The sequence below is a fragment of the Podarcis cretensis genome (assembly GCF_951804945.1).
Source record: "Podarcis cretensis genome assembly, chromosome: 8".
Taxonomy (NCBI): Eukaryota; Metazoa; Chordata; class Lepidosauria; order Squamata; family Lacertidae; genus Podarcis; species Podarcis cretensis.
Window position 1 is genome coordinate 68,567,037 of NC_137177.1, and position 24,174 is coordinate 68,591,210.

At 45.4% G+C, this 24,174-nt stretch overlaps 1 protein-coding gene across 1 annotated transcript in view; it reads right to left on the reverse strand.

Annotated features, from left to right (window-relative positions):
* Window positions 1-24,174, reverse strand: part of FHAD1 (forkhead associated phosphopeptide binding domain 1) — a 37,572-nt gene that overhangs the window by 9,474 nt on the left and 3,924 nt on the right. The window contains exons 5-23 of the mRNA XM_079989349.1: window positions 22,405-22,469; window positions 21,437-21,667; window positions 19,104-19,227; window positions 18,628-18,758; window positions 13,290-13,355; window positions 11,859-11,963; window positions 11,010-11,117; window positions 10,535-10,609; window positions 9,697-9,849; window positions 8,686-8,881; window positions 7,855-7,925; window positions 7,646-7,768; window positions 7,027-7,134; window positions 5,879-5,968; window positions 5,140-5,365; window positions 4,473-4,554; window positions 3,950-4,056; window positions 2,465-2,624; window positions 1,691-1,864 (exon numbers count right to left, since the gene is read on the reverse strand). Of these exons, the coding sequence (XP_079845475.1) occupies window positions 1,691-1,864; window positions 2,465-2,624; window positions 3,950-4,056; window positions 4,473-4,554; window positions 5,140-5,365; window positions 5,879-5,968; window positions 7,027-7,134; window positions 7,646-7,768; window positions 7,855-7,925; window positions 8,686-8,881; window positions 9,697-9,849; window positions 10,535-10,609; window positions 11,010-11,117; window positions 11,859-11,963; window positions 13,290-13,355; window positions 18,628-18,758; window positions 19,104-19,227; window positions 21,437-21,667; window positions 22,405-22,469 (2,395 nt within the window). The remainder of the gene's footprint in view (window positions 1-1,690; window positions 1,865-2,464; window positions 2,625-3,949; window positions 4,057-4,472; window positions 4,555-5,139; window positions 5,366-5,878; window positions 5,969-7,026; window positions 7,135-7,645; window positions 7,769-7,854; window positions 7,926-8,685; window positions 8,882-9,696; window positions 9,850-10,534; window positions 10,610-11,009; window positions 11,118-11,858; window positions 11,964-13,289; window positions 13,356-18,627; window positions 18,759-19,103; window positions 19,228-21,436; window positions 21,668-22,404; window positions 22,470-24,174) is intronic.

The following is a 24,174-nucleotide window of genomic DNA, read 5'->3' on the forward strand; positions in this document are numbered from 1 at the left end:
CTTCCTGTTGCTACTCACGTTTTTTAAAAAAAAGTGTCCCTGGATTCATTGAAAAAAAATCTGGTGACCATAAATTAGGCCCCCAATTTGGCCAAGCCTTGCCCACTTGCTCTGCACCTTACACCATATATAATGCAGGGAAAAGACAGAGCTGGTTTACACTGACTGGCAACAACACTAAAAGACTTCAAACAGAAGCATTTTCTAGCCCAACTTCGAGGTGCCAGGGACTGCACATGCAACCTGTCACGTTCCAAACAGGCTGCCTCCCTTCCCTGAATATTAATGAGACCGTGTAGGTTATGTGAACGCTCATCGTTAGGATCATCGCTTGGTGAGATTTGCGGGGTCTCACTTAGTCAGGCTCTGGGTACGCTGTCATTTTTCTAGGTTACAATGGATCATTACAGGCACAAAATGACATTTTGGCAATGCTGACTCATTCAACAGCTTTAGAGCAATTAAAAATAAAGAGCATCTTCACTCATTTTGTTTGCTTCCAACAGGCACAATTCTTTTGGAGCAAGATGTCATGGTCTGGTTGGACACAGAGGAATTATGGGAGGAACCAGCTGGGAAAACCCAAGGGAAAAAGGCTCCGAGCCTGGGGATTGGCGGTGGCATGATGATGAATGGTCAGGGGGAGAAAATTGGGAAGAGGTGCTGTAAGCTGAAGAGGTAGCAGGGCTTAGTGAGCCGGGAGAGTTTGTAGCAGAGAAAAGTCCAGAATCAGAGGCAGAAGCTGAAGCAGGAGAATGGAAGGAGGGAGGCCAAGCGACAGAGATGAGTCACGCTGGAGAAGAGTCATGAGGGTCTCCCCTTTGTGCTGTGACAAGCTCCCCTCTCCTCTGGTCTCCCAGAACCAGAAGAGGCATGAAAAGGGTGGAGGGGACTATGTCTGCATGCAGGTGCAGTCTCTGGTTCCCTGGAAAAGCCCTGGAGGGAACTTAGGTGATAAGAGGTGGGGACTTTCAGTCTTGACAACTGATTTTCATAGAGGAAGACCACCGAGAATGAGCTGCTGTGCTCATTAGGCCTGACACTCAACCATGTCTGTGACACAAGGGTGGGGAACCTCAGCCCCAGGGGCCAAGTCATGCCGCCCTCTTCCCAAGCCACATCCCTCCCCACTGACAAGGAACTCCTGAAAACCTGCCCACAAAGGAATTCACCTTTGGGCCAAAAAGAGTCCTCCACCTTTGTCCTGCTGGCACAGAGATGAGCAGTTGGAACCAATCAGCCATGTGGCTGTTTCAAGACAAGATTCCTGACCAAGTTCAATCCCTAGCACACCAAATTTGGGCTAGAAAAGACCCCTATCTAAAACCTTTCAGCACTGGTGAGTGTAGACCAGCTCCACCTTATAGCTGCCTGACACCTGACATTGTATATACGGCGTCAGGGTAGAGTAGATGGGCAAGGCTTAGCCATACGCCCCGTGGGTTGGAGGTTCTCCACTGCTGGTGCAGACAATACTAATTGGACTCGTAATTGGACTCTGCTTACAGATCTCCCTGTGTTCTTTACAATGATCCTGAAAGCTGAGCCATCTTATTATCCCCATTTTACAGCTCACCGCAGTCAATCTGGTTGACAGGCCTTTGGTGCCCCAAGTCTTCTGCATCCATGTTCCCAGCGCATTGCTCTGAAGGCAAATAGCAGGTGCAGGAGAGTTCCCCACCAGTACTACCAGAGTGCTCCGCAGTGTTCCCTGCTTCGAGTGCCACTTGCCTCCTTGCTTGTGGGGGCTTCGTCTGGGGTGGAGGACCTTGTCTGCACGCTCTTGTGCTGCGCAATTTTCTTGGGCTCATCTGCCTTTTCCTTCCTCTCTGTCACCAGCTCCTGCAGCTTCCCTCTGATGTTCCTGCACTCCAAAAAGGAAGAGGGGAAGGAGGAGGAGAAGTTGTTGCTAAAGGACAATGATGGGTGGTGGAGACCAAGCATCTAGTGAAGAACAGAGGTTAGGAGGAAGCAGTAGAGTCAACCTACTGGCTGAACAAGCCCAACAACATCTACTGGGTCTGGGACCAGCTTTCTATAGGCTTTTCCATCCCTTCTGACTCCACTTTTTAAAATTAAGATATCAAGGGGCTACAGCTGGGACCTTCCACCTGTACTGCCAAAGCTACCACCATCACCAGGAAAGTGTTTTTAAAACACATGGTTCTGGTGCGGCTGTATTTAGTGCAGCCCATCCAAGGGAGGCCCCCCCCCCCCCCGGACTTGCAGGAATGGTCTCACACCAGAGATCAGTCTGGCATAGTGCTAAGAGTAATCAGGCTGGGACTGAGGAGACATGGGTTCAAATACTCTGCCACAAAACTTGCTGGGTGGCCCTGGGCTAGTCACTATCTCTCAGCTGAACCAACCTCATAGGGTTGTTGTGAGGGCAGGTCTGAGAGGGAACCATCAATGTTGCCTTGAGCTCCTTGGATGAAAAGTGTGATACAAACAAGCCCCCTACCTTAATTCTTCGCTTTGTGCTTTGAGGTCTGCATCTTTCTGGTCCACAAGCTTGGACATCTCAAAGAGTTTCTCTCGAAGCTGGTTGAGTTCGTGGGCTTGGCTGTGGACAAGACGCCGTTTCTGCTCTAGCTCCATCTTCTGTTTTTCACTGAGTTCTCCTGCACAAAGGGAGTTCGGAGTAGTTTTGGGCTATATTAGCTGTAGATCCTATAGATTTACATGATGGCTGGGGTGGATGGAAGTTGGAGGTCCAACATCTGGAGGGCCAGAAGTTTGCCACTCCTGATGCAGACACTCACACCCAGGAACAGGAAAGACAGAGATGATGAACTATGACCAAACTTTCAGTACCTTGGCCCAATACACCTAAGAGGGCTTCACTTCCTAGCCCTGACTCGGAAGAGGGGGATTGCACTGTGGGCTTCCACAATACTTTTCATTTTCTCTTTCCTCTGGAACATGCGACCGTTCACCTTCTGTTTTTGTGCTAACTTTGTGCAATGTTACACCTGCAGCAATTTTAACACTAATCATGGTTAGTTTCAAACCTGGGTTTACAACCTGGGGATGCACATATTCTAGTGCGAACTGGATTAACATTGGTGTAGATGAAACATCGACAAAAAGGAAGAAAAAGGAAGCTCTGTGCATGATAAGGGAGGAGGAAGCATTGTGTGAGCTGATAGGTGCTCCCACTTTCTCCTAACTAAACTTTGGATATTAGAAACTTGGTCTCCATAGGGGCATTTGTTCAATGAAGGAAGATCTTCTTTAAAAGCATCTCTGTGTCGCATTAGCACAGCAAAGGATCCTAGCGCCATTTACAGTGTTGGCTCTACCACAGAGGTGGGCAAGCTGCAGCTCTCTAGATGTTGCTGAACTCCAGCTCCCATCAGGCCCAACCTGCATGGCCAAAGCTCAAGGGCTGATGGGAGTTGGAGTCCAACAGTTTCTGGAGAGTCACAGGTTGCTCACCCCAAATCTATAAATATGGAACTCCCTCTTCTCAAACACTTTTCAAGCTGTAGGCCCCTATGCATGCTTGCCAACAAAGTAAAAGCAAAGCATCATAAACAAACAGCAACAGGGCCATCATGCACCATAAAAACTGGCACACATTTTATATATGTATTTGCTGCAGCCCAGACAAAGGAAGATACTTTCCCAGCAGCATCTTTCCCTGTATTAGCAAGCAGAAATTCGGTCTCTGATTGAACTGATCCACTGTCCCTTTCTATTAAGGTGTTCCAGTTTTTTAGTTCTTAACAGTGCAATCCTATGTTTGGCTGAGTTTCACAGGCCTTGCTCCCAGATAGGTATGGACAAAGCATTCTTGGTGCGATCTGGGTGTTTTAGACTATAACTCCCATCAGGTCCAGCCAGCTGGGAGTTGTAGTTGGAAAACATCTAATAGGCTCCAGGCTGAGGATAGAAGGGAAGGTGGTACAAAACATATTAAGTTACGTGATGCCATTTCACAAACCAATCACATCAGACACCCTGGCTCTGGCTTCTGAGAGTTCCTTCTTTAACTCTGAAATGACAGCCTGGTTGGACACGATTTCATGCTTTGCAGCTGCTAATCCTTCCCTGAAGTTTGTGAAACAAAAATGAAGAAGCAAAAAATTCAGTCTGAATAACGCAGCTTGAGATGCTCATTCTTTATTTGATTATTGTAAAACCTTTTAAGTCTATCATGAGGAAGATTATGAAAAAAATCCCTCCAGTTTTTATGGGAGTCAATACGTTTTTGGGGGGTACAAATGCAGATGGCTTTCATCAAAGTGGCTCATTAGCATACTGTCAAGTTATGCCACCAGAATGGGAGACTGATTAGACAAGCCTCCAAATATTATAAGGCACTTTGGAAATATGACTCATTACCCCTGTTGAGAATTCTCACAAACATATATTGCTATTTCCAAGACTTCCTTTTCCCACAGCTTTTGAGTAATTATGCTATAGAAAGCAGCAATAGGAAGCCGATAGGAAATTTAGTGACTTACTTCAGGAAAACATCAGACCCTTCCGGGCAAGGAACTTCTGGTGGATGAGCTGGCAACAACTTGCAAGATTCCCTCTGCATGTCTGAGGAAAAAGAAAGACACCCAAAAATATAAAAATATTCTGAGAAATGTAAGGTTTCACATCTGGATTATTATGCTGATGACTTCTCAAGAAGAGAATGGCAAACAGCAGAGTAATAAAACCATTAAAAACAATTAAAACAAAACCTATTTAAAACATTTTAAAAAGAAATTGAAAGCATTAAGAGAACATTTAAATCTGTCTGGAGTTCAACAAAAGGCTTTTTTGATCAGTAAACTATTCAAATTAATCAGTTGTCCCTAAGATGGTTAGATACTCTCAGGATCGTTTTTCAGACTACAACTCACATCATCCCCGTGTTGGGGGTAAAGAGAGTCGTAGTCCTAAACATCTGGAGGCCACTAGCTTAGAAAAGGCTGATTTAAATCAACAATTAATTGTTTACTCAGTTAGGGTAACTGATTAAATCGTTTTGATTTAAGAAAAAAAGTCACCCCTTGAGTTAATCAATCAGCAGGTTATTTTAGAAAACTTCAGTGCAGTTTGTTGGCATGAACTGGCCCCAAGTATGACAGGATATGCCAAGGGCACCAGACAAGAGCATTCTCTGTTTTCTCTGCTGACCTTCTATTTGCTTCTGAAGCTTTGCATTTTCCTCCTTTGCCGCCTTCAGCTTCTGGACAGCTTCCACAAATTTGTTTTCCAAGTCCACTATTGTCTTTGAGTGTTGCTTGATCTGTTCCTTATATTCTGTTATCTCCACCTGATGCTTCTGCTTCTGCATCTCATTCTCATTCTCAATGCTCTTCAGACGTTTCTCCCAGACGGTTAGCTTCTCTTCTGCCACTGTCTAAAAACAAGCAAACCCCCAAACAGAACTCATTCATTTTGCTCAGCACATGGGTGACTTTTTCAGATAAAGCCATTGTCAAGGGTGCTAGGAGAAAATCAAACCAGAAAACCTTCATGTTTAGTTATTTATTTGTTCAATTTGCATCTTGTCCTTCATCAGTTTCCTTGTTCCCAGGGTGTGTTATTCTTAACAAATTTTGGGGGCAGTTGGGAGGGAGGAGATTATGATTCACTTGAATTAGAAAACTTTCTTAATACAGTACTTAAATCAGTAACTGGTTTATCTCAGAGACATGCTTTGAGATGTGGGAGATGGATGAGCCCAGACCTTAATTTCCAACCCTCCAAAATGGCCTTTCACAAATCTCCCATTCCAGCAGCTGCTGTCTTTCACCTCCAAGTTGAAAACGTGGGAGCAGCTGTCACTCCTCAAAGGGCCAAATCTGGGCCAGGAGTTTCTAGCTGCTGAACCCTCAAGCAGAATTGCTTGCAGTCTTCTGTCACCAGTTACCTTTCTTCTCGTAGCCTCTTCTAGGCTCTCCAGAGCCTTCTTTATCTTGGCATTTAGAGCTTCTTCTGATTTTGTTTTAAGTTCAATTACCTGCAATGAACATATTATTAAGAAGTGAGAAGACAGAACCTAGGCTTCAGAGAATGGAGTGTGGTTTGTCTTAGTTAAAAGCCTGGCAGACCAGCGTTTAACTTGCCAATAACTGTGCTGCAGGAAATCAGACACCAGGAAGAGTCTGGATTAAAAAACTTCACATGAGAATGGCGGGGTGGGGAAGCAATGACGACGACGCTTTATTTTATCCCTCTTTCAATCCTAACTTAGTTCACATATATTGCCATACTACGGCAAAGGAGAACATGCTTCAAAGCTTACTAACTGGTGTTATGCATTTATATCCTGCCTTTTACTCAATGCAGCATATCTAGTTCTCCACTGCAGCCTCACAAAGAGCCTTGGAAGGCAGGGAAGGTTGAGAGACAGTGACTGGTCCATCGTCACCCAAGTGAGCTTCATGGCCAAGTAGGGGCTAGAATCTGGGCTGCCAGCATCCTAGTCAAGAGCCCAGTTTGCCTCCCTCCTCCTCCTCTTCACTACTACCTCCTCCTCCTCCTCTGTGATCTGACTCCCTTTGAGACGCACTGTCTCAGAGATCTGGATTACTTGTGCTTGCCCTGCAAATGAGGATCAGAAGCCACATTCAAACCATAATGCCCATTGTAGTGGAAAAGGCAACACAGACCATATTTGGCTTTGAGTCAATGTAGTGGAATGGTCAGAGTGTCAGGCTATGGCTGGGTAGACCTAGATATGAAACTCCCGCTCAGCCAACCTTGAGGGACCCATGTCTTCTCAGCACAGTCTAGCTCCAAGGGTTTTTTGTTTGTTTGCCTGTTTGTTTGTTTTTGAGAGGGCAAAATGTAGAGGCGAAGGCAGGCAAGAACCATGTACTCTGCCTTTAGTTCCTTAGAAGAACGGTGGGATATAAAAGCGGAAAAGGACCTATGGTTAGTAAGTAACTTAATGTAGGAAGAAGTACTTCCTTTGAACACTCAAAATGCACAATATAAATATTTATCTCTCTAGCTGTCTACTAGAGGAGATTGTGGGATGGCAATGAGGAGGCAGGCCCACAGATTTCTACATACCTCAGCCGATCGCTTCATCTGAGCTTCCAAATCTCGGACCTTTTTCTTTTCTTCATCAATTGCCTCCTTTAATTTTGCTTCCTCCAGGGCAGCCAGCCCCTCCAGAACCTGGTAAATAATTAAATTCTTCTTGTTAACATGGTTAAAGCAAACGAAGGAAATTTGCTAGGCAGAAACGGCTTGGTGACAGATGAACAAACGTTAAGTTAACATTCTGGTGGGAGAGGCCCTTAAAGAATAATTAGCTGCATTGGGCACAGCATTGGGGGAGGGGGGAGTTACAAAATACCAAGCATATGAGCTACTGAGATGTACGTTCACAGCATGATTGGATGGAGGACCAGAATTATTAAGATACCAGTTCCAAAGGGGGTAGACTTAGGTAATTGCATTTTTGTATTGTTGCTGTTGTTGTTGTTGTTGTTGTTACTACTCTTACTATTATTATTACTTTGTGATGCCGCAACAACTGACCTGCCTTGCTCTGTGGGCTCCTCCCTGATAGCAGATCAGGGCATCTTGTTCCACCTTCTTCAGTTCTTACTATGTCCCCATTGCCACTTCCATTTAGAAGGTGGGTTCAAACACTTTTAAAAACACCCCTAAGCTTTCTTTGTACCTTCTCATTCTCTTGAAGTTCTCGCTCTCTGTCTCGAAATTGCTCCTCGAGTTTTTCTCTCAGTTCATTTAGCTTCTCCTGCAGGAGGGAATCCTGAGATATCTCTGCCATCTTTAGCTGGTTCTATAGTAAAAGATTCAGACTGTCAGGCCTGCTTTGGGCTACTGGCCTCAGCCAGAGAAGCTCACTTCAGGGAAAACACCTTTTACCTGCAGCATCTGGAGTTTAGCCATGGTCTCATGGTGTTTGCCCAGCAGCTTCTTCATGTAGGAAGCCATTCCTGACAAAAACAGACAAGCACGATAACAGAAGGGAGTGACCAGGCTTCATCTCTCTCCTCTGTTTCCTGGAAAATTCCTTTCTTTAGCCAGGTTTCCTTAAACGGAGCTCATTCTGGTGCAGCAGTGAAAAACGTTTTGGACTAGGGCAGGACTAGGGATCCAGCAGCCCTCCAGAAGTTGACGGACCCAGCAGCCTCAGTCTCACAGGGTTGTTGTGAGAATGAAATGGGGTGGGTGGGATCATGAACACTGGCCTGCGCTCATTGGAGCAAGTTCAGGATTGAAAGGGGTGTGTGCTCGCACATGTATGTGTGTGTGTACATAATGCCATGCCTTGTACCTGGACAATTAATCTTTCTCTTTCCTGGATTACATGTTCCATTTTCGGGATCAAAAAACACATGGTTGGAACTCCCACTGTCTTTTTATTTTACAAAAAGCAGCTATAGCAGGTTCTGTTTATTTGTTTAGGAATCTATAAACTGCAGTTCTGACAAAAATGGCACACAAAGCAGTGTAAAATACTAAAAACTAAAAGTAAAATTATTATGGTTATGCTTACTAACTTATCAACCATCATAAACTGTTGGCAGGTGGTGGGGTGGATCATGGTTACATGCAGGTGCTGGATTTTGGTTATGATGGGGAGGGGAGAGGGTACTTTGGCTGGGGCAGTGAACCTAGGGCAGCAATGCACTCTCACTTAGGGTCCTACAGTATGATTAAGGTAAGCAGAAAATGTAAGAGAGACAAAGGAACCTTTTTCAGAGCCAGACACATCAAGCCCCACATCCCGAAGGAGACATTCCACTGCATCCACCCAGCCCAGCAAACTGCAGAGGACTCCGGCTGTTGAGGTCTGGACTCCCAAGGCAGGCGGGGTCAGGCACAGATTCTGGAGATTGCAGATCTCTTTCTTCAAGCTGCTGCTGCAGTAAGAGGTTCCCAAGAAATCCTGGCAAGAAAACAGGAAAGAGAAGAAGCAAACCCACACAGACATGAGTGTGGGTCATTCTTATCTTGAAGCAGCAGCGAAGACTCATTTCCCCACATAATATTCTCAGCTGTTTTTGTAACAGCTAGTTGCTCTAGCAATAAATCATTTGGTGTTGTGTTTCAACAGCCCTCATCTTCCTGTTACAAGGAAGGAATTCAGAAAAGATAACAATCCCCCCAAGCCATCTCTCAACACTCCAGAGCAATTACCCAGGCCAATTATTTTTCTTTCTTAAAAAAAAGTAATTCCCAAGTATAAGCCTGATGAACTGGATACTGGCAGGGGGCGCACAGACAGATTCTTTTGGGGAGTTGTTTTAGCAATCTGGACTGGACTTATTTAGATGACCAGTGGAGCCTTTTTCATGACAGTGATGGGTAGGGCCAGAGGAACAAAATGGGTGGAGCAACAGGTGCAATTCTTTCCTTTGTACAACTGGCTTCATCCTGAAGGTGCAAATGTCAGAGGTTTCTACATCCATACATTTTCCGATCAGGCAAACCAGTGACATTACTGCAGTTCAGGAACACTTCCAACTAGGCAAAAGCATTCAAGGAGGGCATGGAGCAGGAGCGGTGAGGGGTAGGGCCTGGGAAGAGTCCTATGGACCAGGCAGATAGGTCTGGAGGGCAGGATGTGACCCCTGGCCCTGAGCATTCCTGCCCCTGCTGCAGACCATTCCTGTGCAACCTGCATGTGTAGAATTCCACCATAACTCATCTAAACAAAATGAGAAAGCTAATATCCTATAAAGATGTGTCTAAAGGAATTACCTGAAGTCCATCCAATGCTTTCTTCAACAGCTCAACATTTTCAGACACTTCCTCAATTTCAGAGTTCTTGGCAAGTAACTCCTCTTTCAGCAGAGCCTCCCTTTGGCAATACTCTTCACTGGTCACCTGGATTTCTTCGATCTTCTCAACAATCTGATATGTGTGGGTTAACAAAGAAAAAGTCAGTATATATTATTTATCTGCTCACTCCTGGGATTTATGCTTCACTTCCCACCTGAAATACATTTGAATATTCATTTCCTCATTAAGAAGTAAAGCTGCATGTTGAAAGCACATGTCCCCACCCCCTGTTTTGCTCAAAATTCACCTCTTGTATCAGTACAACAATAATGAAATCTGGTGAATTCTCATTATACACCTCCACCCCATAAGGCACGCGCTCTCTCTCTCTCTCTGTGTGTGTGTGTGTGTGTTGTGTGATGCTCTTAATCAGGGCTGGCCTGCTGGGGGACCTTTCAGTGGTCCCCTATGGCTGCAGGCACAGCTTGCATCCACCAAGAGTTGTGTGTTCAGTATTGTGGGTCCAATTTTTTGGAACTCCCTTCCAGCTGAGGTCAGACAGGCCTCCTTCCTATGCAACTTCCAGCGCCTATGGAAGGCATTTCAACTGAGGTTCAATTTTATAGTTTTAACTTATTTTGTGTACTGTATCTTTGTAAACCACTTAGGGACTCTTGTATTTCAGAGGTATATAAATCATTTAGGTATTTTTTTTTAGTGCCCATGGCATGGCAAGGAACTCAACAAAGGCAGTGAGCAACAGCATGGTCCACAGCACAACATTAATCTTCCTTTGTTTAACGGGCGAAGATCTTACCTGCTGATCTGTTAGTGCCTTCTCTGGAAGTTGTGAAAAGAGAGCTTCGGTAAGTTGGTGTCTAAAGCGCTGTGCCTAACAGCAGAAAACAAAGAGGGAAGAAAGGTCGATGGTAAAACTTAACTGACAGCAGGGACCACCCCGCTTCCAAAACAGAACTGTATAGTTGGAAGGTACCCCCAAGGGTCATCTAGTCCAACCCCTGCAAGGCAGGAATCTCAGCTCAAGAATCCCTGACAACTAGCCATCCAACCTCTGCTTAAAAACCTCCAGTGAGTACACTCACTTCCTTGCTGAGAAATACAGTGGGTTGGAAAAGCAACTAGGAATCTTGTGGTACCCAAAACATTTTCTTATCGTATACATTTTAATGGACCAGAATCCACTTGATCATTCAAAGCAAGCAAGCCACACTTTGGCTAATTAAACCACGTGCAAACCAGGATACCATAACTGATGTTTCAGCTGCCCCTACCTGAGTTGCTGCCAGATCCAGATCCGACTTAATGAGGCGCTCCCTGCGCCCCATTTCTTGTAACTGCTGGGATCGCCTCTCACACTCTTTTTTCAGGTCCCCTTCAGCCTGAAACAGGGAAAGTCTAGGGATAGCAAGGCTGTACAAAAATAGGGTGGGGGCCAGAGGGAGGGCAGACTTCAGGCTTATTGCATCTGCTTTGCTTCTCATAAGGAATGCAAGACCTACCAGCCAGACCAAACTGCAAAAGATACAAAAGCAAAGGACAAGATGCGTCTCTCCCAGTTAGCTTTTCAGGAGCCTAATTTAGGTGCAAAAAACAGCTTTGTTCTTGCCATTGTTAAAACAATTTGGAGTCAGAAACCCTTGTAAACCACCCCAAAATCTACCAGTAGATCATGTTCTATCTACTGCCCACCTTTGGTGTAAGTGAGTCATAGTGCTGCTTCTTTTTCACAAGTATCGTAGCTAATTCCTTCCAACTCTTTGATACAATGAATCTATGATCAATGTAATCCTCTATGGTTAGTGTGTTTGACTGGAATGTGCCATTCTGGACTGGGCAGTCTTTGACTAGATGTGAACATTTTACCTGTGGTTACTTTGCCATCTAGTGGCGAGATAGGATATGCACAGAAAGGCCATTTTCACCAATGCTCTTAATGATGTGTGTGTGTTTTATTTTTCTGTTTGCTGCCCTGGGCTCCTTTGGGTGGACCCATGGAATAGACATTTAAATAATGATTTATTTTTATTTTTACAGGAGGGATGTGCTGCTGGTACCCTCACTCCCAGAACTCCTATATTAGAAGCTACCCTCAAGGAAAACTGAAGAAAATAGCCATTTACCTTTGTTTTTTCAGCAAGTTTGTTGGTTAACATTCCGTGCTCCGTGCGGAACTTATTTATGTCTTCTTTGTATCTCTTCACCTGTAGCTCCAGCTCGCTGATTTGCTGTAGGCACCAGAGGGAAGTGAGGAGGATCAGTTGTAGAAAATCACACCAACCTTTATCCCAAGGATTTTTTTTAGTATGTAAGAAATACAAGCAGAGGTCCTCTGAGCTACGGGTGGTAAGAAATTCTAGCGGACTGTGGTCACAGCTTCCATCCTTATTCAAAGCAGAACTGATGCCTCTCAGGCAGTTAATGTGGTTAGTTACTGACCGGATCCGATTTCTATTCCAGTTATATTTAAACATGTAATACTTAAGTCATGCCTCCTAATATTGAACACGACTGGTGTGTGCTGAGAGGAACTGCAGCCAACACAGAACCACTAAAGAATAAGAAGCAAGGGCAGCCTGCTTGGGGGAGCCTCAAGGTTTGCAGAAGTACAAACTATAGATAGATGCAAAAGGAGCAACCTTACTTCTCCCCCCAAAAAATGAAGTTTGAGCACGCACAGTGGCCACAAAAGATTGTATCTAAAATCAGTCCTACTTATGAGTAAGACTCATTGAAATTAATGGACATTAAAGTATTTCAATGGGTTTACTCTGCAAAAAACTTAAATGTAGTCAACTAAAAACTACTCAAAATCAGACCCACTGAAATTAATGGACCTAAATCAGACATGTCTGCTAATTGCAATGGGTATACTCTGAGTAGGGACATGGGTGGCGCTGTGTGTTAAACCACGGAGCCTAGGGCTTGCCGATCAGAAGGTCGGTGGTTCAAATCTCCGCAACGGGGTGAGCTCCCATTGCTCGGTCCCTGCTCCTGCCAACCTAGCAGTTTGAAAGCACGAAGTGCAAGTAGATAAATAGGTACCGCTCCAACGGGAAGGTAAATGGCATTTCCATGCGCTGCTCTGGTTTCACCAGAAGCGGCTTAGTTATGCTGGCCACATAACCTGGAAGCTGTATGCCGGCTCCCTTGGCCAATAAAGCGAGATGAGCGCCGCAACCCCAGAGTCATTCGCGACTGGACCTAATGGTCAGGGGTCCCTTTACCTTTACCTTTATACTCTGAGTAGGAGTAGCCCTGATTCAGCCTAGAATGTTTACTGCCAGTTGGAAAAGGAAAATAGGAAGTTTGGGGTGGGGGCAGAGAAATGGGATAGAGTTTCCTAGAAGAGAATGAGGCTGGAATACTCAAGAGGAGCACTCCAGCTAGGAGGAAAACACACAGTGCAAGACAGGTGCTGCAGCCCCCCATTTGCAATAGGCAATCTTAAAACTAATAAAGGGTTAAACTGCTAGTGAATCCATCTATCATTCTAAGTCTGCATGGGTGTTATATGCATAAGCAAACGTTAAGTAAACTGAAGGCTAACTCACATTCTGATAAGCATTTACTTCTGTCTCTCTGAATTCACGTTTCATTTCCTCTTTAATCCTAGCACACTGCAACGAACAGCAACGAAGGAAAACATGATCAAGCAAGGGAGGCATTACCATTTTCACACTGGCGCTTCTGGTATATGGAAGGGTACTTTATTCCTATTTGAAAGTTCAAATTTCACAACAAATAATGTTTTGTGTTGTTGTTGTTGTTTTTTTAAAAAAACATAACCCCCCCCAAGCAAAATATCAATTCTAAATGCAGGCGCCTTCAACCAGCTCCCTGATTATTAAAGACTTCTGCAAGAGTTTTACAGCAAAGGAAGAAAAAACAAAAAAGCCATGAGCAATGAATCTGAGCAAGAACGACACAGATTTAAAAATGTCAGCTATATTGCCAGTCAAAGCCAGCTTGCTTTGGGGGAAGCAGGAGAAGAAGACCTTTTCTTTGGCACTTAAAACATAAGGTATCCTGGACTGTGATCACTTATGCACAGTAGTCCATGTGTTGGTAGTATCAAGACTTGATTACTGCAATGTGCTTTATGTGGGGCTTCCCTTAGGCCTGGTCCAGAATTTTTAGCATGGCAAGTAACTTTCCAACAGCATGTAATATCTGTGCTCCAGGAACTGCACTGGCTGCCTATACACTACCTATCCAGGTTCAAAGTTTCGCAACTGGTGTACAAAGCCATAAACAACTTGAGCCAGAGGACCATAAAGAGCACCTCACCCCCTTTTAGGCTGACCAGAGCCCTGGCTTTTTGGGAAGTGGGTCATGTCCCAGAAATCAAATCTCTGTATTTTTCGAAGGTATCCTTCAACGAAGTCACTGAGCAAAGTCACCAGTGAAGGTGAGGCAGATGCTGACATTGCATGGTTTTTGGCATGCTGCAAAAACATTTTTATTTCAGCAAGCATTTCCAGAACATTGATTTCATCTAGCCACTTTTAATGCTCCTCTGTTGTATTTATGGTGTATGTTATTCTGTATTTCTATAGCTCACTGGACTTGCTTTGTACCCCAAATATTTTTGCCCTTGTGTCCCTGAACTCTGCTAGTGCTTCTTGCTTGCCTGGACAGAGGATAGAGAGGGGTGTGTGAGTGAGTGTAGAAACTAGCCTGATACACAAAAGTAAAGTTCACATTCGTCAATGTGCCCACTTCTGTCTCTGGGCCACCCAACACTGGCATGCGGCCCTTAGAAGGTTGCCCAGAAGAGAATGTGGCCCTCAGGATGAAAAAGGCTTTTCAAATATCATGAGATCAAAACCAATAGATGATTTCCATATTTATAAATTCCAGCATTATATGGAAACTATGTGGTTTCCCATCCCAGATTTCTTTTGTAACAAGTGTCCCCTCGGCCATTACTTTTGACAAAACAATGAGTTTATTGCTTGTGATATGCTTGAGATATGTGGCCAATATCCAGGGAATTTATAATGTTCATGCCCATTTCTAAGAGCCCAGTAGCACCTGAAAGACTAACAAATTTATGTGGCGCAAGAAGACTCTCTTGCTATTTTGGAAGCAACAAAATAACATGGCTGCCCCCCCAATTGTTTCTGGTTTTGATATACTTGATTTTATCAAGCAACAGAACCAAAGGGTGCAAAGTTTGCAAACCCTGTATTTAAGGGAGGTGATTTTCTTTTTAGTCATTTTTTTTGTTTTGTTTGGCTGCAAACCACCCTGAGAATCCTGTTGGGAAAGGTGACCCTTCTCTGATTTATTTACGTCGTTTATATTTGTTCAATATTTCAGAGAAAGCTCTGAGCTGTTTACAGCATCATAAAAATAACACCAAAAAGTTTTTTAGAAAAACACACACGCACACACACCACAACCCTACATTTTGAAGCCACGGCACAACAATTAGGTATGCCATAAAATATAAAATAAAATAAACCAGCCAACTTATAAGGACCATATTAACTACTAGCAGAGCCAAAACACAGAAACACAACAGAGACAATCAGAGCTACGCATCAAGTATACAAGCATGTATTTATAGGTAGCAGTAGCTTTCTCACATGCAAACTAAAGAAGAGCTTAGTTGCTGGATCAAGACACAGGCTCATCTAGTCTATAGTGTTCTCACAGTGGCCAACCAGATGCCCCAAAGGGAAGCCTACAAGCAGGTCTTGAGCGCAGCAGTGCTGTCCCCACTTGCGATTCCCAGCTACCTCCCATAAATCCAAACACAGTTTTCAACCAATGAGATAAAAAGCAGCCTGGCCTGCTCCTCTGCCTTGAAACAGCTGCCTGGTCTGCAACAATGCACAGGCCGTTTTCAGGGAAGTGCTACTCTCAGCAGCAGACCAGCTGTTCAAAGGAACAGGGACAGGTGGGTAAAAAAGTTGGCAAGCAAATCCAGACCAGGGTGCATGTGAACTGTGTACCAGGCGATAAACAAGCCAAGTGTCAAAGGAAGGACTAGTAGTAGCTCCTTGAAAACAGGTGAACTGATGGCCAAATGAAAAGAACGCCCCAAATACAAAACATATATTTACATGGGAGTACTTTGATTGCAGGAATGCAGCCCTGAGCCATATTCATTAAAAACATTTGTTTTGAATTAACCTTGCCAGCTGGAAACCAAAGCACCACACAACTCACTGTGAATGGTTTCATTGTCTTCCATTTTTAGTAGAGTATGGGAGTGACTGGGTGGATGGTGTCTTTGTGTGGATTGGTGGATGATTGATACTGCATGAGCAGGATGTACCATATGATTTGTGTAAATGCATGGCAGAGTTTGGATGAGAGGTGTGGTGGGGTTAGGGATGCATGTTTTGAATCATGCTTTGCCTTTGGCAAGACAGAGGCTGAAGAAGAAAGAGGTCCCTGCTAAGGCGCTTTCAAAATGTGATGGGGGGTTTTATTGTTTTACATTACATTGCATTATGTCTTTGTATTATATCTTGTTTTCCTGTTTCATTCCACCACCACCCCATATATATCAGTTGTGAGGAACAGTTGGCCCTCCAAATGTTGCTGAACTACAACTCCCATCAGTCCCTGCAAACATGCCCAATGGCCAGGCATGACCAAACGTTCCCCACGTCATATATATATATATATATATATATATGGGGTGTATAGACAGATTGTGTATGTGTCCTTGTGTAAACCACCAAGAGACTGCCTTAGGGTTAAGTGTATAAATAATATGAATACATAGATAAAACAAGTCAGCCCCAAAGCATCTGAATCAGTATTTTTAACTGAAACTAATTGAAAAAGAGGGTGGCAGCATTAACACTGCCTTTTGCTCATGCCTAGAGAACTGGTTCTGCATGTTTGGAGCAGAAGCTGGCTCTGCACCATGCCGGTTGTCTACAGCTTGTGGTGAGGTGTGTGTGTTTTAAATAAGGAGTTGAGCACTGGGATAAACTTCCAAATTGCATTTGAATTAATGTTTATAAAATTGCAAGTAGTTTGCCTGAAGTGGAGGTGGGGATGGGTGGGGGAAGAAACGCATCACACCTGCCATATTTAGGCAGCTGCCAGGGCCCATGAGTCCCAGCAGAGCTCGCCAGGGCTGGTATCACCTTGCCTCGGCTGCTGCTTATGGTGCTGGCGCTGGCAGTGCTACAGCCTCCAGTCATCCCCTCCCTTCAAAAAGCATTACCTGCTGCAGTGCAGCCTCTGTTAGGAGCCAGGTGACGGCTCAGCTCTTGACTTGATGCCATGCTAAAATTCCAACAATGCAATGCCCAGATTAGCAATGAGCTGTGGGAGTTGTAGCACAGGAGTCCTGAGCACTAAGTGGAGCAGAAGCTGCTCAGCTCGTAACAGTAGCTATACCATGCTGGGTAAACCTGTCTAGAGAGTGACAGGCGACTACAGTTGTGCCAGGGGAGGACAAGTGGTGGTGGACACCAGCAGCAATGGTGGCATTGGGTGACAGTGGGGAACTAATGATTCAGGGGGTTCCTGATTGCATTGCTGGTGCTAGGTGTGGGTGTCCAGCTGGTAAATATGTACTCAAGCCTGGTGCCAGTCCTGCAACCCAGTTAGTATTTGATTTGCAAAGGTCGTGAGAAGCCATGTTTACTTATGGGGCAAGTAAAATGCAGGGAGGTATCTTCTGAAGGTACAACAGTGTGAAGGGACTTTCAAAAACACGTTGCAATACCGTGTTGAGAAAGGCAGATATTCCATTAGGCATGAAGACCTCTTTGGATCTTAGTCATTTCCTGTGATAGTAATGATCAGGAGATTTATTGGCTTAAAAAATACATCCCCCAAGTATCAAATCACTGCAGGAGTACTGGTGAAAAATAGATGCAGGAGAGGTACAGACCTTTGTGCAAAAGTGAAGGTTTGTAGGAGCACTCATTAGTTAAGAACGATACAAAAGACTGGGATAGAATCAGCAATGCACGTAGCAGCACAAGTCAAACCTACAGTTCTTAGAAAGGGCTTTGATCAGTCAGAGATGCACAACTAACTCTTTTAAATGTCCCTTTGTCTATTCTTTTAAAATACTACAGGGGGGCATGACTTGGCTAAAATTGGAACTAGGAGCTGAGACTGTGTAGTTCGTAAGAGGTCGCCTAACACTTACCCTGCCCCAGAATTTGAATACTCTGAAAGGGAGCCTTATTGTTACAAAGACAGGCATCCAACATAAAGAGACTTGCATGGTTTTCAAAGACACACATAAGAATCAGGAATGATAATAGAAGTGGAAGTGCATTAATGAGTCACAGTGGAATTCAAGAGCCAGACTAATTCAAGAACCAACCTGAAAGTGAGCATGGGAGGCACAGTGTCGTGCACCGATGGAAAGAAGGTAGAAGGAATGACCCATGAAACACAAAATGGCAACCAGGTGGCCTTTCCTGGTTACTCCAGAGCAAGGAAGAGCAGAAGGAGGCCATGAGGCTGCATAGCAGGCTGTGCAGAGGGGTTGGCTCTACTGCATCACCTGACTCTCGAGGGAGTTCTGAGGGATGGTCAGCAAATGCCTACAGGTCCCTCTACAGTGAGTGGAGCCAGTCTACAGGTGTCACAGGTCTTGAGCTGGGGGTTCCTGGCAACTCTGTGCAAAACGCTACTCCAGGGGTGGGGAATCTCAGGAACCAAATGCAACCCTCTGTATCTGGATAACTCTCCCTGAAGCCACACCCTTCACTGGCTCTGCTTTGCTTTTCTGGAATATGTCCTTGAACTCTAATCATGCACTTTGTCAACGTTTATCCAATATTCCTACAATTTAGTTATTCAAAAGGGAAGAACATAATGGACGGGTGTGTGCATTGTGTGGGGTAGCACCCCACATACTAGAATCCAAGCAGGGTTTTAAAAAACATGATTATTCACCTGGGCAGAAACCTGGGCAAGCTGGTTATCCTTCTCCCTGCTTTCTCTCCTAAACTTCTCCACCTCTATTTTCAATTGCTGGATGTTATGATCCTTTGATGTAATGTCTTTTTGCAAACTGGTCACCAGTCCTGCGGGAACAAATAATAAGGCATAGATTATTATTTTTTTAAAAAAATCTTCATAATGATGTCTTAAAGAATATTAATGAAATAAATAAATAACATGCTCAGAGGAGACTCACTGAAATGAGTAGACTTCACTTAGTGATGTTCATAAATCACAGTGGTTCTACTCTAAGTAGGATTAATACTGGTTACAACGCTAGAGGTTCTTCTGGATGACTGCAAAAAGGAAGCCCTTAAAAGCCAATTTGAGCTTCCCAAATGTAAGGCAGCGAGGGAAAGAACTGACCCAAGCTGTACAAAATAAGGAGCAAATGATCCCGAAGTTATTGCTGACTGGACAAAGCACACCTGTTGTAAGAGAATAGCTCTTCTTCAGCGCCTCAGCTTCTTGCTTCCAGTGTGCAATTTGTAGGTCACGTTCAGAAAGGGAATGATACAACACTTCACTCGTGTTACTCTGCAAGTTGCAAACCTATTGCAAACATGATTATGGAAACAAAAGATAGAACACAGCCAGTTCACACCAATTTGGATTCAATCGTGCATTTCTATAGCACCAAATGCAGACAACAAAACCCCTGTGAGGCAGGCATGCAGAGTGATCCTACAGTCACATTACACTGGGTGGGAAGTCTGGAGAAGACAGGATCTGTGCAAAGCCAAGTCAAAGGGAGATGGCACTCTCACTGTGGCAAGTGACTGTGGCCCCTGGTCAGGCATTTCAGGCATCACAGTAGTGTAGCTGCAATGGGCATTAATGCTGCCGCAGAACTGTTTCATTTCCTCCTCATTCATTCATTACATTCTAGAGCAGAGGTGTGGGGGGGTGTCTGAGGGCCTCCTGGTGCAGTTGGACTCCAACTCCCATCAGTCCCAGCCAGCGTGGCCAATGGTCAGGGATGATGGGGAGTTGGAGAATCACATGCTCCGTATCCCCAAGGGCCTAGGAAGGGGGGGTGCAGCCCACCCTGGGTGTCATCCTTGAGGGGGGTGACAAAATGGCACACCGCGGGGGTCGGCACTTACTGCGGGGCCTGGCTTGCAGTGTGCCCAAGCCCCACATCTCTCCTGGGAGTGATGCAGAGGCTCAGGGCCCCGCACTGCCCAAAACGGCGGCGTGGGGCTTGCGTCCACCAGGCAGACTCCGTGGGCGGCTTGCTGTGCTGCCCCCGTGGGTGGATCGCCCCGCCCCCACCGCTTCAGGTGCCAGAGCAACTAGCTACACCCCTGCGTATTCCTCCAGTGTATCTCCATCACCAGGTCTCCAATTTTGCTGTCAGGCTGCCTGAACCCCACGCATTGGCTCTTCCATTCTAAACCCAGACATCTAGGCAGATCTCTACAGCTGTGCATTATTTTATGCTTATCCTTGTCCCACTGGCAACTTCCTTGGATCACCAAATAATCTGTGAGCCCCCAGGGGCAGAATGTCTACAACTTTAATAAATGCAGCCTGGGAAAAGGGCCGAGTGTGGCGAGAACAGCTCTGTCTATTTTCATACATCAAGTTTAAATTGCTTGAGTGCCTCTTGCAGCATTCACACACATGCTGTTAATAAATAAGAGAGGTGATTGGAATGCGAGTGAATATACTGGCCAATGTAGGTTTTCCATTAACATTAAAAAGCCGAATGAAAGAAGCACCGTTAAGCCGTACATGTGAAAAAAACAACCCAAAGAGCCAAAAGCAGTTGCATTCCCTCTTCCACCTATATGCTCCAGTTCCCTCCTTGACTTCCTGATTAATGGCAAACTACTGCTCACTGCTACATCCAAACTGGGCAAACCATGGCTTGCCACTGATCAGTAAGTCAGAAGGAATAATAAAAAAAGAGATGGAAGGAAGAGGTTGGTCTGATCCATCCTGACCTTTCCCATTTTACATAAAAGACATACTTTTCAATGTAAAGGTAAAGGTAAAGGCACCCCTGCCCGTACGGGCCAGTCTTGACAGACTCTGGGGTTGTGCGCCAATCTCACTTAAGAGGCCAGGGGCCAGCGCTGTCCGGAGACACTTCCGGGTCACGTGGCCAGCGTGACATCGCTGCTCTGGCCAGAGCCAGAGCCAGAGCCAGAGCCGCACACGGAAACGCCGTTTACCTTCCCGCTGGTAAGCGGTCCCTATTTATCTACTTGCACCCGGAGGTGCTTTCGAACTGCTAGGTTGGCAGGCGCTGGGACCGAGCAGCGGGAGCGCACCCCGCCGCAGGGATTCGAACCGCCGACCTTTCGATCGGCAAGCCCTAGGCGCTGAGGCTTTAACCCACAGCGCCACCTGCGTATTCACCAGTAAAACAAGCATTTTGTTATGTAAATCACCTCTTTTGTGTGCACTTTTTGTGCAGCAAAAAAAAGCACTCCAAAATCTGAAGACGAGTGCAATCCAACCAGGAGGTGCATTCCAATCTGCAAGCCAGTTCATGAGTGTCGGATTGGGTTGGTCCGTTTAAAAAAAGTGGACCGAATATATTCTTCTCCAAGCCCAGCTGTAGCTCTGTACATGCTTTGAAGGCAAAAGGTTGCACGTTCAAATGCCAGCATCCGCAGATGGGCTGGCAAAGCCCCTTGTCTGAACCCTGGAAAGATGCTGTCATTGTAGACAATATCAGGCTAATTCAGAGGAAGGCAGCTTCCAATATTTCTGAACCTCGGGTCCATCACTGTTCCCTGTCCCTCCATACCTCCTCTTTCAAGGCTTTAATCTCTTTTGTCTTTGCGGAAACATCTTGTTCAAGGTCCACCAGCTTCTGATGAAACTCAGCGTCCTTCTTGGCAAGAGCTGCCATCATCTTCTCTGTCATCATGGCAATCTCATTTTGAAGATTTGCTATCACCGTGTCTTTGCGACTGCACTCGCTTTCAAAGCCAGAGAGGCGGCTGATTTCATTCCCCATTTTCAGAATTACCTCATCCTGTGTAGAGGAATACAGCTACTTGGGACCATAACATGCCTTTGTTCCTGACTAGCTTGTTTTTTCTTATTCCTCAACCAACACTGGATTCTTTATGAAATGCCAAATCCCTCTATTCTAGTTATTAATTATATACACATTTCACCATCTGAAGCAGTTATCTGCATGAGATTTACTTGCCCTAAACCGGGGGTGCCTAACCTGCAGCTTTCCAGATATTGTGGGACTGCAATTTCCGTTATCTCTGTCTACTGGGCATATTAGCTGGGCCTGGTGGGATTTGAAGTCCAAGAACATCTATCTGGACAGCCACAAATTTGCTATCCTGCCCTATTCCCTAAAATTCACCCTCTAGTAATGTTCTTATCAAACCAGTACTCAGGCACCATGAAAGAAGAAGTGCTTGCACCCGAAAGCTTATACTAGAACAAACTTAGTTGGTCTATAAGATTCTACTAGACAATTTTATTTTTATTTTTATAAAAGCACTAGGGCGGCGGCGAAGAACTGTAACAATATATTAAAAATTGTTTATTGGTTTCAAAGTGTTAGCAGCCTTGAAATTCAATGGGATTCAAATGTTCTTAGTCAAGCTTTTCCAACCTGATGCCCTCCAGATGTAGTTGGACTTGGGGATGATGAGAGGTGGAGACGGACAATAACTGGAGGGCACCAGGTTGAGGAAGACTGCTTTAAACACTTAGAGATAACCGTACACTTCCACGTAGGAACCTCACCCTTTCCTTGAGAAGTGCATCCCCTTGATGAACGTTTGTCAAAGGCCCAATAACAGCTCCGCTTCCTGGAACGGAACAAGACACCCAGAGAGTGACAGTGAAAAAGTAATCTTACCCTGAGTTTGATGGTGCATTTTTATTGCTGCTTCTTGCCAAGGCACTTCTGAAACTTGGCTTCAAGCACTGATAAGCCAGTCTCCCCACCCCCCACTTCTGCCAACTCATTAGACAATAGCAATTTGGGGACAGAAGTGCCAGAGAGAGGGTGGGGAGGAAGTACAATGCTCCATTATTATTCATCACTGCTTGGTTTTCTTATAAGTGCTTCAAGTACGGAAACTAAAATGTGTGTAGCAAGTGTAGCTGACACCTTCCAGGCTTAACTACCATACCTTTTGGAAAGCTGCTCGTTTGCTTGGATACATCTTAAGATATTTTAAACAAATTTTACATGCTCGTTCCTGACATCAGGTAGCAGATTTTTGTCTATGTTTGGATACAATTGGATGCTGCACCTTTCAAAACTGCACTGATTTCAAAACTGCACTGACTCCTTGATTTCTTAGAATTTCTGAGGAACAATGGGTACAAGACTGCTAGTTGAAATAAATGCTAGATTTTACATTTGAACACAACTACACATTGCAAATTTGAAAATATGTAGACTTTGGATTGTGTCACTGCTATTACCGTATTTTTCGCTCTATAGGACGCACTTTTTCCCCTTCAAAAATGAAGGGGAAATGTGTGTGCGTCCTATGGAGCGAAGACGCCATAGCCCCGCGACCCTCTCCCGGCTGGAGAGGTGACGCGCGGCTATGGCAGGAGCCTCTATAGCCGTGCGTCACCTCTCCAACCGGAAGAGCTCGCGCGGGACTAAAGAAGCACCCTTCAACCCTCTCCTGGCTGGAGAGGGGACACACGGCTATGGCAGGAGCCTCTATAGTCGCGCGTCACCTCTCCAGCTGGGAGAGCACGCGCGGGGCTAAAGCAGCCCCCTGCGACCCTCTCCCGGCTGGAGAGGTGGCGCGCGGCTATGGCAGGAGCCTCTATAGTCGCGTGTCACCTCTCCAGCCGGGAGAGCGCGCGCGGGGCTATAGAAGCACCCCACGACCCTCTCCTGGCTGGAGAGGTGACGCGCGGCTATGGCAGGAGCCTCTATAGCCGCGTGTCACCTCTCCAGCTGGGAGAGCGCACCCGGGGCTAAAGCAGTGCCCCCCCGCGACCCTCTCCTGGCTATGGCACCAACCCCTCTCGCTCTCCAGGCTTCCAAGGTAGCCGCCTGAACGCACCTTAAACGGCACCTTTTAGAGCGGGAAAACAAGAGGGGGAAAATTCTCCCCCTCTCTGCGCAGCACCTCCTGCCGCTTCGCTGAAGGGGTGCTGGGCAGAGAGGGTGAGATTTTTTTTTCTTGTTCTCCCCCCTCTAAAACAAGGTGCGTCCTATTGTCCGGTGCGTCCTATGGTGCGAAAAATACGGTAAGCAGAAATCAAGTAGTGCAGAACAACCTGTTGTTATTATTATAACTCACTCATCACCAGGTGGTCCCAGGGTGGGTTACAATTTAAAATTCAGAGAAATAGTTAAAACTTACAGCATTCACAAGAATGGGGGGGGGGGTCCTAAATTCTCTCACCCTTCAGATCCCTCCCCAAAATTCTTCTGTAAAGCATTTGGGCTCACTCCCAACCCAAGTAGAACCATTCACCTCTTGTTACTCTTCTCTCTCTCTTTATTGCACATTCTATTCCTTTCCCTCTTCCATCCCT